Source organism: Aquila chrysaetos, chromosome 3 (genome assembly GCF_900496995.4).
Source record: "Aquila chrysaetos chrysaetos chromosome 3, bAquChr1.4, whole genome shotgun sequence".
Classification (NCBI taxonomy): Eukaryota; Metazoa; Chordata; class Aves; order Accipitriformes; family Accipitridae; genus Aquila; species Aquila chrysaetos.
Window position 1 is genome coordinate 78,782,726 of NC_044006.1, and position 12,928 is coordinate 78,795,653.

Consider the following 12,928-nt stretch of genomic DNA (forward strand, 5'->3'; position numbering starts at 1 on the left):
GGCCTTGAGGGGCAGCCGGAGCCGCTGCGGAGGCCATGGGGCAGGCGGTGACCACCGGCCCCTCTCTCTCGGGGTGCGCGGAGCCATGTCCCAGACCGGGGCGGGGGTGGATGGGGACGCCCGGGGCCTCGGCCGCACTTCGGCCATTCGACTTTGTTTTGGGGATGTTTGTCCTCCTGACACCCCCCCAGCACCCACATCCTGCTCTGGGGGAGGAGGCCTCGCTCCCCAACCCCCCCCCCCCCCCCCGACACCGGCCATGGGCCTGGGGAACCCCGGGGCTCGGCGGCACTCCGGCGGCGGCTTTCGGGTGCTGCGGGGCGTTCAGATCCTCACAGCGGCACGTGGGAAGGGAACGCTGGAGGCATGGAGGGGCTCGGCAGGACAGGACGGAGCCATGGGGAGTGACCGTGAGAGTGCGAACCCCCCCCCCATGCCCGATGCGGCCAGCTGCGCCCCCAAGACATGGGCTGCCATTCTTCTTTTGTCTGGTGTGGCTTTTTGCCCCACCGCCCCGGGTGGGGGAGAGCCAGCACCCCCGGGCAGCACCACCTCCCTCCCCGCCACGCTGGCTCGCCCCATGTCAGGGCAGGGCGGGCAGGGGAGAAGCCTGTCGGGGGTCCCTGACAGTGGTGGTGACAGTCAGCTGCCCAGCAAGGGCTGCCAGTACCAAGCCCGAGAGGCTCTTCTGTCCCAGGTGGGAGATCCACTCCCCTCCCGGCCCCTCAGCATCCCTTCCCGGGTGGCAGGAGGCTATGGATGAGCCTCGCATTTTCCTGGGTTGACACCGGTATCCCTGCTGCCTGTACGCGTGCCGGCCTGCCGCTGGCGGTAGCTGTGTCCGGCCCCTCCTCCCCATGGCCGTGCCAGAGGGGCCGTGCCGGGGCGGGGGGCCGTGCAAGCAGCCTGCGGGGCCAGCCTGGGGGCGGAAAAAGGGCAGTTCCCAGGAAATCGGTTAATGAAAGACCAAAACCACCAGCGGGTCAATCGGCGAGGCTCTCTGGGGTCAGGCAGCCCCGGCAGCCCCCCGCCGCAGGGATGAGGTTCCCGCTAGCCCTCTGCCTGGGCTTGGTGGCCCTGGCCACCGCCAGCCAGTCCCCGCTGCAGCGGCGGGTGGTCAAGGAAGTGCTGGAATATTTCCACAGCCGCAGCAACGTGCAGTTCTTCTTCAAGGAGCAGGCGGTGGAAGGGGCTGTCGAGCGGGTGAGCACCAGGGTCTGCGGGCACCCTCAGCCCCCCGGGAGGGCTGCTGCTGCGGGGAGGGGGGAGATGGCGGCCAAATCCCCAGCCCAGTGTTGGCAGGGTGAGCAGGGAGGGGGTCAGGGTGACACGGGGGGAAGTGGGTGCCAGGGTGTTCCAGAGGAGGGACGGCTGAGTGCGAGGACGGACCCGCTGACACGGACAGTGCGGGCAGGCTGGTCATCGGGGACTTACGGGCAGGGGCTGGCAGAGCTCAGCTACTCATTAACTGTGCCATGGCCGGCCACAGGGCGAGCGGCTGCTGGTGCCTGGCTGTCCTGGTGTAGCCAGGAGCACTGACAGCGGTGGCTCAGATGTGCCTGTTCTGCGGGAGGGGATGGGGGCTGCAGGGACCCTCCAGTTTGGGCCACTTGCCCATGTTGGGAGCCACCTTGTAGGGTCCCAGAGAGGTTGTTCCCTGGGGCTGGATTTACCCTCGGGGCTGCGAGGGGTTGGGGTCCCTCTGCTCCCCCTCTCCGCACCGACTGCAGCACGGTGTGAGCTCTTGGCCCCACGTTGGCTGCCCTGTCCCCTCCCGTCCCCCCCTGCAGCTGACGGGCTGTCCCCCTCTCCCCCCAGGAAGACCCCTCGGGGACGTTTGTCCAGCTGCGCGTCAGCCTGGTGCAGACGGCCTGTGGGAAGAGGGCACCGCGGCGGCAGAACTGCAGGACCCTGGAGAACCGGGTGAGTCGGGGCTGCCGGACAGCATGTCCCCCTCCCTTGGGCCACATCCTGTGGGGATGCGGCACCTCTGCCTCCCCCAGACCCCTCCGCCTGCCCCGTCCCTCCGCCACGCTGCCGCGTGTGCCGGGGAGGGCTGGAGGTGATGATGGTTCCTGGCAGCGGTGACGCGGCCGTGCCCGGCGCTGCCCTCCTGCCATGCCATGGTGAGTGGCAGGGACGTCCCCAGGCCTGGCAGGGCGGGGGGCTGGCCAGGACCCGCTGGGGGTCCCTGGGGGGCTGGGCGGTGACGTGCTGTGCTCTCTCCCCAGAGGAAGCCGACCTGCCTGGCTTGCTACAAGTTTGACAGCAGTGATGTCCCCAAGGTGCTGGACAAGTACCAGAACTGCGGCCCCAGCCATCACCTGGCGGTGAAGGTGAGCTGTCCCCCGGGCACCGGCACGTGTCCCCGCCGGCTGCCGGGACCCTTGTGGTGCCGTGGTGGGTGCCAGCCTGTGTGCTCTGCCCCGCAGGAGATCAAACACCGAGACGAGGCGGAGTGCAGGGCGGTTGAGGAGGCCGGCAAGTCGGTAGACGTGCTTTACCTCCCCGGCATGTACGCCTTCTCCAAGGGGCTGCCAGCCTAGGCGGCCATCCCCACGTCCCCACACGGTAGGTGCCGGGGACGGCGGGGTTGGGTGGGGAACACGCAGCCCTCTCCTGCTGGCAGAGCTCCGGCATCCCCTGGTGCTGGTGGGATGTGGATGCTTCTCCACTAAGAGTGGAGCCAGACTGGGGTCCCCCTCCAGGTGCTGGGGACTGTCCTTGGCCGGGAGAAACCCCCCCAGGACATCTCCAGCCAGGTCTGCTGCCTCCGGGGCATGCTGACCCTGGGCACAGGGTGACAGGGACAAGGTCACCGGCGTGTGTGTGTGTGTGTGTGTGTGTGTGTGTGTGTGTGCACGCGCACGCGCGCACAGGCACGTGGGGGGGGGTTCCTCCCGCAGCCAGCCCCTTCCTGTGTCCCCTCTCCAGGCCACCATCTCCACCAGCCCGAGGAGACGGACGCTGCCATGGGGGACCAGCCTGGCCCCCCCGCTTGCCACCCCCCAGCACTGTGTGACCAAAGGACGGTCCTGGACACGCTCCCTCCCCACCTGCCCCCCAGCTCCCAGCTCACCAGTAAACCCCAGCTCTGGCTCCTGCTGTCGCTGCTGTTATTCCCAGCGGGGATCGCTGTGGGTGGGGGGACCCAGGGTGGGCTCAGTCCCACGTCCCTCCAGCCGTGGGAGCTCTGTGCCAGCTTCCCCTCCAGCACTGGGTACGTCACCCCCTGCCCGTTGTCCCCAGCCCAGGAGGAGGGACGGGGATGCAGCGGGTCCAGGCAGAGCAGTGGGTAGAAGCGAGTCCCCCCCCCCGGCTGCTTGGGGCCCAGGGCGATGCAGCAGAGAGGCATGTCGGAGGATGGCATGCCTTTACTGCACAGCCCTGTGACGTCCCCTGGTCCCCGCGATGTCCCCCAGTCCCCATGTGCAGCCTCCCCAGCCCCACAGTCTCTCCTCTGGGCTGGACAGCTCAGGGATGGCTCCAAAATCCCTAAGGACATCTCTGTTCCTGCTGCGGCTCTGCAGGGGACAGGGAGCCCCAATTCCCCGTCCTGGAGCCCCTGAGGGGTGATGGAGCACCCGGAGCGCCAGCCCCAGCACCCCTGGCCGTGTGGGATGCTGCTCTGGCGCAGCGCGGGGCTCGGGCAGCCCCCCAGCCCGCAGGCGAGGCCGGGTTCCCTGCGGCTCCTCTGGCATCCCTCCGGCGAGGGCTGGGCCGGGATGGCGGCGGCGTGTGTGTGGGGGTCTCCTCTTGTGGGACCAGGGGGTCTCGTGGCTCAGAAGACGAAGGAGTTGGGGTCGGGTCGGCCGCTCAGCGCCCGCTCCGCCTGGGCGATGGTGTCGTCGGCACGGCGGCTCAGCTCCCGGCACTCCTGCAGCACCTCCCCGAACTGCTTGTAGGCCTCCTCCATAATAGAGCTGCGCCGGGGCGGCCGCGGCTCCCAGAAACTCGCCTCCACCCAGGGCTGAGCCGTGCGGGGCGGTTCGGTACCGGTACCGGCACCGGCACCGGCGCCGCCGCCGCGTCCCAGCGAGCTGTCAAGATCCCGGCAGAGCTGGTAGAGCTCGCTGCCGCGACCGGACACCCGCTCGCCGTCGATGGCTTTGAGGCCGGGGAACATGTCCGCCAAGGCGGCGCGGTAAGCCGGGGCGGCGCAGAGAGGGTTGGCGAGGCGGGCGAGGGGGTCTCGCAGGCGCAGGCTCTCCAGGCGCCGCAGCCCCGTCAGGCAGCGCAGCTGCTGCAGGCTGCTCACCAGGTTACCGGCGACGTTGAGGCTCTGGAGGTTGTGGCAGGAGCCGAGCGGCTCCAGGCTGGCGACGCGGTTGCGGGAGAGGTTGAGGACGGCGAGGGACTTGAGGGCGGCCAGCGGTCCCAGCTGGGCGATGGCGTTGCCGGAGAGGTCCAGCCACTCCAGGTTGGCGCAGTCGCCCAGGCAGCCCAGGTGGGCGATGCCGCGGCCCCGCAGCTTCAGCAGCAGGATGGACTCCAGGGCGAACTCCCCGGTGCTGGCCTTCAGCAGCTGGGGGGTGATCCGCACCCCCTCCTCCTCCTCCTCCTCCTCCTCCTCTTCCTCCTCCTCCACCTCGGCCTCCCCGTGTCCCTCCATCCTGGCCGGCGGCCCCCCCGGATCCGCTCGGCTCCTGCGGCTAAGGGAGAAGGGGGGGGGGGACACACCGGCGGGGTGGTCGGGGCCTGCCCCGTGTCCCCCGGGACCCCCCCGGCTGCGGGGGGCCGGAGCCCGGCCAGGGACGATGGAAGCGGCGGGGGGGGAGCGGCCCGGTTCGTCCACAGCTCACCCGTGGGGTGCCCTGGGGGTGCGGGGACACGCGTGGGACCCAGACCCCGTGAGGAGCCCCCCGTTCCCCGCCCCCCCGCCCCGGTGCCCCCCGCCCGCACTCACCGCACGGCGGCTCCCGGCGGCCCCCGCGGCCCCGCCCCCCCGTTGCCACGGAGACGAGCGGCCGCCCCGGCCCCCGCCGCCTCCCCCGCCCGACCGGCGGACCGGGAAACCGGGAAACCCGACCGGGAAACCCGTCTCCCTTCCTCCCTTCCCGCGTCCCACGGCAGCCGGGCGCCGTCACGCCACGACCCCGCTGCCCCTCCGGTATTCCGCAACGGCCGGAGACGCTCCTGGGGAGCCCGGCACCGGCACCGGCTGCTGCACGGTACAGCCAGCAGCCAAGCGCGTCCCCGAGCAGCTTCCCGGCGTCGGCCTGGGCCCGGTGGCACCGCGGCTCTGCCAGCCCGCGCAGCCCTTCTCGCCCCCACGGCTCCCGCTCGGCCCCGAGACGCCCCCGGGAAAATTGAACAAAAGTCAGTTTATTGGCAGTTTTGGTTTGTTCCGACCGCGGCGGAGCCCCCCCCCGGGCGGGTCGGTGCCCCTGTGCCCTGCAGTACCCCACGCGCAGCCCTGCCGACTAGCACCATGGTGCGGAGACCCCCCCCCCCCCCGGGGATGGGATGGGGCTCCCCCGGAACCCCCGACACCTCCCACAGCGGCCCTGGCACAGAGCTTGGCGCGGGCCAGCCCTCGCTCTGAGGTTTTTAAGACCATTTCAGAGCCGAGGTTTTTCCACTGGCCACGTCGCCTCCCGCACCCCTGGAAGCCGCTCTCCGTGCCATGTGCCGCGGGAGAACGGCGCTGGAGCTGACCGGCAGCGGGAGGACCCTGCCTGGCCGAGTGGCCGCGGGCAGGGCTGGTATCCGCAGGCAGGAGCCGGCAGCGAGCCCCGAGGGAGGGTCCCCGGCCCGGGGGAAGGGTGCCGAGGACACGGGCACGTCCCGGCGCTCAGCCCCCGGCGCTCAGGGGCAGAGGGCGGCAGGGGCCGGGGCGGCGGGGGCCGGCCAGCTCTGCCGGGGCGCGGCGGTGGCGGTGCTGGCAGTGGCGTGGGTGCGCTCGTGGCGCAGCAGATGCGTTTTGCGGCTGAAGCTCTTGCCGCACTGGGTGCAGATGTAGGGCCGGTGGCCGGTGTGCACCGCCTGGTGCCGCGCCAGGTTGGTCTTGGAGCTGAAGCGCTTGCTGCACTGGGCGCAGGCGTGGGGCCGGGTGCCGGTGTGCACCGCCTGGTGCCGGGCCAGGTGGGACTTTCGGCTGAAGCCCCGGCCGCACTGCTCGCAGGCGAAGGGCCGGGCGCCGGCGTGCGCCTTGGCGTGGGCGATGAGGTTGGGCCGGGAGCTGAAGCAGCGGCCGCACTGGGGGCAGGCGAAGGGGCGCTCGCCGGTGTGCACCCGCAGGTGCCGCAGGAGGTGCTGGTTGTGGGCGAAGCCGCGGGCGCAGTGGGGGCAGGCGAAGGGCCGCTCGCCGGTGTGGGTGCGCTGGTGCGTGGTCAGGTTGGGCTTGTGGCTGAAGGTCTTCTCGCAGTGGGGGCAGGCGTAGGGCTTCAGCCCCATGTGCCCCCGCAGATGCGCCGTCAGGTGCCGCTTGTCGCTGAAGCCGCGGCCGCACTCGGCGCAGGCGAAGGGCCGTCCCTCCCGGTGCAGCCGGCGGTGGGACGCCAGGTTCTTCTTCCAGCTGAAGCTCTTCCCGCACTCGGGGCAGGGGAAGGGCTTCTGCTCGGCAGGGACCCCCCCGTCCCCGTCCCCCGGCGCCGGCTCCGCGTGCAGCTGCTGGTGCCGGAGGAGATGCTGCTTGTGGGCGAAGCAGCGACCGCAGCGGGCGCAGGGGAAGGGCCGCTCGCCGGTGTGGGTACGCTGGTGCCGTACCAGGTGGGTTTTCTTGCGGAAGCGGCGGCCGCACTCGGGGCAGGGGAAGGGCCGCTCGCCCGTGTGCGTCTTCTGGTGGGACCGCAGGTGGATCTTCTGGCGGAAGCAGCGGCCGCACTGGCTGCAGGGGAAGGGCCGCTCGCCCGTGTGCACCCGCAGGTGCCGGGTCAGGTGCGCCTTCTTCCCGAAGCCCTTCCCGCACTGGGCGCAGGCAAAGGGGCGCGGGGGGGCCGGGGTCCCGCAGCCCCCGCAGGGCTGGGGCTCGCCCTCGCCCGCCGGCAGCCGCAGGCTGAGCCGCGCCTGGAAGCAGCGCTCGCAGCCGTCGGCGCCGGCGCCGGCCGGGCTCTGGCCCAGCAGCGGCCAGGGCGGCAGGGCGAAGGCGGGCAGCCCGCCGTAACCCAGCTCCTCCGGGCACGGCTGCTCTGGCTTGCAGGCGCCCGTGCAGCCCGGCACGCCGGCGGCATGGAGGAAGGCGCCGGCCGGCGGCTGCCCCGCCAGCAGGGCTTCGGTGCCGGGGCCGGCCGGCCACTCCTCATACTCCTCCTCCACCTTCACCTTCCTCACCAGCCAGTCCTCTGTGGGGCACACACGGCAGAGCGGTGGGGACGTGCGCTCCCCTCGGCACTCGCAGCACCTCTCGGCACGCCCCACGCTAAGGACGGGCGACTCCGGCACCGCCACCGGCAATGAGGACGGAACGACCGTCACCGCGCAGCCCCAGTGTGCCCAGCAGCCAAAGGGCTGTGGCCGGAGCTCCGGGTGCATGGCGGGGCTGTGCCATGCTATCCGGTGGGTTTGCCGCGTGCTGGCAGCGCCGGCACGTGCCCTCACCTGAGCAGCTGTGCTCCAGGCCCCCCAGCTCCCCTGCAGCCCCCGGCTCCTCTCCGTCGCCCTCGGGGATTGCCTCCGCCTTGGGGACTACCAGCCGTGCTGGGGAGACAAAGGAGGCAAAGCCAGGGTACCCCCCCGGCTCTGGGACGGCCCCTCGCACTGCGGGGACCCCGGGAGACCCCCGGGAGCAGAGGGAGGGCAGGGGGACAGGCAGGGGGACGGGCAGGACCGCCTTGGCGCCCACCTGAGCCGGCGCAGCCCGGTGCCTCCATCTCCTCCGCCCGCTCTGCCAGCGGGACCGGCTCCGGCTTGGCCATGGGGGAACCTGCACAGGGTGGGACGGGACCGGGCTGAGCCCCCCGAAAGCCCCTACCTGCGCCCGAAAACCTGCCCTGGCGGTGCCTGCCCGCTGCCGGGGACGGGCACCCCCCCCGTCTCTCTCCTTGCGCAGCCCTGGGGGTGGCAGAAGCGGAGCTGGGACCCCCGGGAGCAGTGGGCACGTACCCAGGGCGTGCAGGGCGTCGAAGCTCTCCCTCATGGCACGGGTCCGGTGCGGGTCCGGTGCGGGTCCGGTGCTCGGCGGGGCTGGGCCGCTGCGGGTGGGTGGGTGGGTGGGAGAAACAGCGAGGGTCCCCGGGGGGGGTTCAAGCGGGGAGCCCCCACCGCAGCCCCCCGCCCCGTGGCCCCAGCTCGGGGGGGCGTCAGCGGGGAGGGCGGCAGATGGACGGGGGGGTGCTGGGGGTCCCCAGCCAGCCCTCAGCCCCCCGCCCCGGGGACACGTCCCGGGGAGTCACCCACCGCTGGCACCAGCGGGGCGGCCCCTCCGCGGCCCCCCTCTCGCCCCCCCCCCGCCCTTCCCGGCCCCCCCACTGTCCCCCGCAGCCCCCCCGCAGCCCCCCGTACCCCCACCCAAGCCCTTCTTGCCCCCTCCCCCGTCCCTCAGTCCCCCCCAGCCCTCCCGCTCCGCACTACCCTGCGCTTCCCGGTCCCCCCCCGCCATCCTGTCCCGCCCCCCCCTTCCTGCCCCGGCACAGCCCTGCCTCTCCCTCCTCCCCCCCGCCCTTCCTGCCCCCCCCCACAACTGCCCCCCGTGTCCCCCCCCCAGCCCCCCGCCCCGCGCTCCCGCTCCCCCAGCCGGTCCCCGGTCCCGATCCCGATCCCGGTCCCGATCCCGATCCCGATCCCGGTGCCGATCCCGCACGGACCCCGGTCCCCGCCCCGCCCCGCCCCGCCGCGCCCGTCGCCGTGGCCTCGGGGCGGGGGCCGGTTCTCCCGCCGCCCCCCTACCTGCTCCGCCGCCGCCGCCGCCGCCGCCGCCGCGGGGCTCCGCCTCACCCGCGGTGGCCGCCGGTCCCCCCGCCCCCGCCGCCCTCCGCCCGTTCCCCCCCCCCCACCCCCGGGCGCCACCGGGGCACCGGCAGCGCCACCGGGGCCGGTTCCTCCCGCCGGGCTCCGCTGCGCGGTACCGGGACACCGGGAGATACCGGGAACAGGGGACACCGGGGACACCGGGCACCGGGACTACATCTCCCGGCAGCCCGCCGCGCCGCGCCGCCGTCCGCCCGCCCCCCCGTGCTGTACCGAGCCGAGCCTCCGTGTCGCCCCCCCCCCCAGCTCCCCCCCCCCCGGCCCCGTGCTGTACCGAACCGCCCCGCCGCTGCCCCGGAGAACCGGGTCCTGCCCGCCCCCCGGGGGACACGGGCACGGCTTGGGGACGGGGACAGGGCAGGGGGGTGGGGGCGTTGGGATGCGGGACAGGGAGAGGGGGACACGGGGGGGGGCACGGCCGGGGGGAGGCAGGTGGTGTGGGGACACGGGGGGGGGACACGGGACAGTGACATAGGGACACAGGAGGGACATGGCTGGTGGGGGTGAAGGTGGTGTGGGGGCATGGGGGGGACGTGGGGGACACGGCTGGGGGGCTGGAGGCAGGCAGGGGGACACGGGGACAGAGCGGGGACACTGGACAGGGACGTGGGGACACGGGGACATGGCGGTGGGGATTGGGGCAGGTGGGGAGATGGGGGCGTGGGGACACGGGAGAGGGAGAGGGCAGAGGGACACGGGGGGGGACACAGGACAGGGAGAGGGGGACACGGGGGACACGGCTGTGGGGATGGAGGTGGTGTGGGGACATGGTGGGGGGTCACAGGACAGTGATATGGGGACAGAGGGGGATATGACTGAGGGGAGGGAGGCAGGGGGGGACACGGGGGGAGACATGGGACAGGGATATGGGGACACAGCCGTGGGGATGGTGGCAGGCAAGGGGACACAGGGGGGATGTGGGATGGGGAAATGGGAACATGGAGGGACATGGCCATGGGGATAGAGGTGGTGTGGCGTTCCGGGGGGGGATGAGCAGGACCAGGACATGGGGGTCACGGCACATCCGTGGCGGTGGCAGGGGGGGGGCATGGCTGAGCTGTATCCTGGTCCATCTGTGCCGGGGGGGCCAAGCCCTAATCCCGCTCTCCTGCCAGGATGTGCCGGATGCAGGATGTGGACTCGCTGGGCAGAGTCACCTGGGGGGCTCCAAATCCGGCCCCCCCGGCACAGTCTTGAGGGCTTTGCCCTGGAGACGGGGCGATAGGGGGGTCCCACAGCAGCTCCCCCCGCCAGCCGGCAGCTGGGCCCAATCGCCGGCCCCACAGATGGCCCCGGCCAGCCAGTCCCACGCCATAAAACCCGCAGCCCCTCGGGGCGGCAGTGCCGGAGCCAGCCGGGACGGAGCTGGCGTCCGGGCGGCCCAAGGTAAGAGGGGCCAAGGTGGGGTGCAAGCCCCATCTTGGGGTGACCCCCTGTCCTGGGGGGCTGCCTGCAGGATCTGGGGATGTCCCCTGCCCTTGTCGCCATGTCCCCATCGCTGCCATCATGTCGCCTTGCTCCCTGGTGGGATGGCACATGCCAGGCATCCCTGGTGTCGGGGAGTCCGCGGGGACTCCCCAACACCGGGGACACCCCCGGGGATGTGGCCATGTGGCTGCTCCACTGGTAACACTGGTGCTCCTCTGTCAAGGTGGCCGGTGCAGCGCGGCGTGGCCGGGGGACGGTGCGGCATGGCTGGGGTGCTGCGGGTGCCCGGTTGGGTCGTGGTAGCCCTGCTGCTCTGGGTGGCCAAGGCAGAAGCAGCCACCGGGTGAGTCCTCCGTGCCGGGGCCTGTGCCACAGCCCTGTGCCGACACCCGGGATGGGGCATGGCGGGGGGACGCCGGCCCCAGCCCAGATTTGGGGCGGTGGGATGGGTGCCGCGGTGGGTGCTGGTGCCGCGGGTGAACGAGGTGCCGTGGCAGGCGGTGGTGCGAGCGGACGGTGCAGGTGACGGCGGAGGAGGAGGTGACGCCGCGTCGTGAGGACACGGTGCCCTGTACCAGCCTCTACCACTACAGCCTGGTGGGCTGGCGGATCGACCGGGACCGCATGCGCCAAGCCTATGGTGGGGACCGCGGTGAGCCCCACCGCGACACCCAGCCCGGCTCCGGCACCCCCCTCTGCTACATCTACAGGTGAGTGCTGGGGGGAACGCGGGGTGCACAGCGCAGGGGTGGGTGATGCCGGGGCAGGGGGCAGGAGGGGGCACCCATCCCCCTGCCGCGTGCCCCCCGGCCCACCCCTGATGCCGGGACTGCCCCCGCCCCGCAGGCCCCCGGAGACGCGGCCGGTGGTGTGGAACCGCACGGTACGCGCTTGCTGCCAGGGCTGGAGCGGACCCCACTGCACCGAAGGTAGGGGCGGGCGGTGAGGCGCAGTGGCACCGTCGTGCCGTCCCCGCCACCCGGCACCCAGCTGGCGAGACGCCCGGTGCTCGCCGGCGGAGACGAGGCGTGTCCCTGTGCCGCAGGCGAAGGCTTGCTGGGGCGCTGCTACGGCACGTGGCGGTGCCAGGACGCCGCCGGCAGCCGCAACCTCTCTGCCATGAGCCTGGCCGAGTGCTGCCGGCACCCCTGGGGTCACAGCTGGAGGAACGGCTCCACCGCACCCTGCCTCGCCTGCACCCACCTGCCCCTCGCCGGTGGGTCCAGGGGTCCCAGGGGGAGCGTGGGGGGTCCCACAGGGGCGTTTGCTGAGCGGCGTCACCTCCCCATGGCAGGAGAGGCGTCCCCCCAGCCGTCGCCTGCCGCGACCCAGCGAGGAGCGGCCGCCCGGCACCGGGGCCCCTCCGCCAGCTGCCTCGCCTGGGCCGGATCCCGCTACCGCACCTTCGACGGGAGGCACTTCCACTTCTCCGGCGAGTGCACCTACAGCCTGGCCGCCGCCGCTGACGGCACCTGGGCCGTCTCCATCACTGCTGGCAATCCCCGGGTACCGGCCGCCCCCGCGGTGGGGGGTTTTTGTGGGTGGGAGGAGGGGGAGCCTGGCCGGGGTCTCCGCTCCCCCCATGGACAGTCGCTCTGGGAGCAGGGGGGGCCGTCGGTTCATCCCCACGGCACGTCACATCCCCATGGTGTGCCCCGGCGTGGTTGCGGCATCCCCGGGCATCCGTGGCTGCCAGCAGCCACAGGGGTCCCGGTAGCCCTGGCACACACTGCAGGCAGCCGGACCCAGCCCTGGCTGACACCGCGCTGCCGCAGGCGCTGCACATGACCTTCGGGATGGACACGGTGGCGGCCTGGGGCCGAAACATCTCCGTGAATGGCGTGGCAGTGCCGGAGGGACAGCCGTACCTGCACAACGGTGAGGGTGGTGGGAGGCTCCGTCCCCTGCTGCCACCAATCCCAGGGTCCTGGGTCCTCATCGCATCCCCGTCCCTGTCCCCATCCCCACCCTCGTCCCTGTGCTGTGCCGTGCCGAGCCTCCCGCTGCGGTGCCGGCAGGGATCAGCGTCACGTGGCTGGGTGACTGGGTGGCCGTGGCGAGTGGGCTGGGCGTGCGGGTGACCTCGGACGGGCGCCAGGCGGTCACCGTGACGGTCGACGCCGAGCAGTGGGGCGGCACACGGGGGCTCTGCGGCCCCTACAACGATGACCCTGCCGGTAAGCGTCGCCTCCCCGGTGATACCTCTGCCGTTCCCGTGCTGGGGGTGCGGGGGTGACATAGTGCGGGGGCGGCTGTGCCGGGGCCGTGTGCCGTGTCCCCCCGCCTGCCCCAGCCCTCCCTGTGCCCCCAGATGACTTCCTGCGGCCGGGGGGAGACGTGGCCCCCTTTGCCGCCAGCTTTGGCAACTCCTGGAAGATCCCGGATGCCGCCTTGGAGGTACCGGGGCAGAGCTGGGTACTGGGGGGGGGCTGGGGCTGCCGACTCCCGTGTCGGGCTGCGGGTCCCTGGAGGGGCCACCCCGGTTCTGAGGGTCCCCCCCGTGCTCAGCCCGCCTGCAGGGACGCGGCAGAGCTCGGCCTCGGCTGCGCGGCGGGCGACACGGTGCGGCAAGCGGCCGAGGCCCATCTGCGGT

At 72.9% G+C, this 12,928-nt stretch overlaps 4 protein-coding genes across 9 annotated transcripts in view; 2 read left to right on the forward strand and 2 right to left on the reverse strand.

Annotated features, from left to right (window-relative positions):
- Positions 1-920: 920 nt before the first annotated feature.
- RARRES2 (retinoic acid receptor responder 2) lies at positions 921-3,099 on the forward strand. The gene is made up of 5 exons (XM_030008191.2): positions 921-1,203; positions 1,819-1,923; positions 2,232-2,336; positions 2,433-2,571; positions 2,935-3,099. Exons 1-4 carry the CDS (start codon positions 1,039-1,041, stop codon positions 2,544-2,546), a joined length of 489 nt encoding a protein of 162 aa, XP_029864051.1. The 5' UTR covers positions 921-1,038; the 3' UTR covers positions 2,547-2,571; positions 2,935-3,099.
- A 260-nt stretch (positions 3,100-3,359) lies between these two features.
- LRRC61 (leucine rich repeat containing 61) lies at positions 3,360-4,940 on the reverse strand. Its single transcript, XM_030008186.1, has one exon. It carries the CDS (start codon positions 4,610-4,612, stop codon positions 3,782-3,784), a length of 831 nt encoding a protein of 276 aa, XP_029864046.1. The 5' UTR covers positions 4,613-4,940; the 3' UTR covers positions 3,360-3,781.
- Positions 4,941-5,305: 365 nt separating this feature from the next.
- On the reverse strand, positions 5,306-8,886 carry ZNF467 (zinc finger protein 467). 6 transcript variants are annotated; one of them, XM_041122382.1, is made up of 5 exons: positions 8,827-8,886; positions 8,044-8,132; positions 7,784-7,864; positions 7,534-7,638; positions 5,306-7,283 (listed from the first exon to the last, which is right to left on the reverse strand). In XM_041122382.1, the coding sequence occupies exons 2-5, from the start codon at positions 8,075-8,077 to the stop codon at positions 5,809-5,811; spliced, it is 1,695 nt and encodes a 564-aa protein (XP_040978316.1). In that variant the 5' UTR covers positions 8,078-8,132; positions 8,827-8,886; the 3' UTR covers positions 5,306-5,808. The 6 variants fall into 6 exon arrangements, with proteins under 6 accessions (XP_040978316.1, XP_040978317.1, XP_040978320.1 ...); XM_041122383.1 differs by lacking the exon at positions 8,827-8,886 and adding an exon at positions 8,512-8,544; XM_041122386.1 differs by lacking the exon at positions 8,827-8,886 and having other exon boundaries at positions 7,796-7,864; positions 8,044-8,387.
- Positions 8,887-9,897: 1,011 nt separating this feature from the next.
- The window catches only part of LOC115339291 (SCO-spondin-like), a 24,444-nt gene continuing 21,413 nt past the window's right edge, over positions 9,898-12,928 (forward strand). Inside the window, 10 exon segments of the mRNA XM_030009012.2 lie at positions 9,898-10,293; positions 10,559-10,678; positions 10,833-11,045; positions 11,182-11,264; positions 11,381-11,551; positions 11,630-11,841; positions 12,111-12,213; positions 12,354-12,512; positions 12,647-12,732; positions 12,844-12,923. Coding sequence (XP_029864872.1) covers positions 10,599-10,678; positions 10,833-11,045; positions 11,182-11,264; positions 11,381-11,551; positions 11,630-11,841; positions 12,111-12,213; positions 12,354-12,512; positions 12,647-12,732; positions 12,844-12,923 — 1,187 coding nt within the window. The 5' untranslated portion in view covers positions 9,898-10,293; positions 10,559-10,598.

Bases quoted from the DNA above. Each gene is read 5' to 3' on its own strand.
- ZNF467 (XM_041122382.1), bottom strand. From the start codon at position 8,077: ATGAGGGAGAGCTTCGACGCCCTGCACGCCCTGG. The intron at 7,865-8,043 runs GTACGTGCCCAC...CACCCTGTGCAG, and splicing joins CGACGCCCTGCACGCCCTGG to GTTCCCCCATGGCCAAGCCG. The intron at 7,284-7,533 runs GCACGTGCCGGC...TGTGCCCCACAG, and splicing joins GCACAGCTGCTCAGGTGAGG to AGGACTGGCTGGTGAGGAAG.
- RARRES2 (XM_030008191.2), top strand. From the start codon at position 1,039: ATGAGGTTCCCGCTAGCCCTCTGCCTGGGCTTGGTGGCCCTGGCCACC. The intron at 1,204-1,818 runs GTGAGCACCAGG...CTCTCCCCCCAG, and splicing joins TGGAAGGGGCTGTCGAGCGG to GAAGACCCCTCGGGGACGTT. The intron at 2,337-2,432 runs GTGAGCTGTCCC...TCTGCCCCGCAG, and splicing joins GCCATCACCTGGCGGTGAAG to GAGATCAAACACCGAGACGA.
- LRRC61 (XM_030008186.1), bottom strand. From the start codon at position 4,612: ATGGAGGGACACGGGGAGGCCGAGGTGGAGGAGGAGGAAGAGGAGGAG.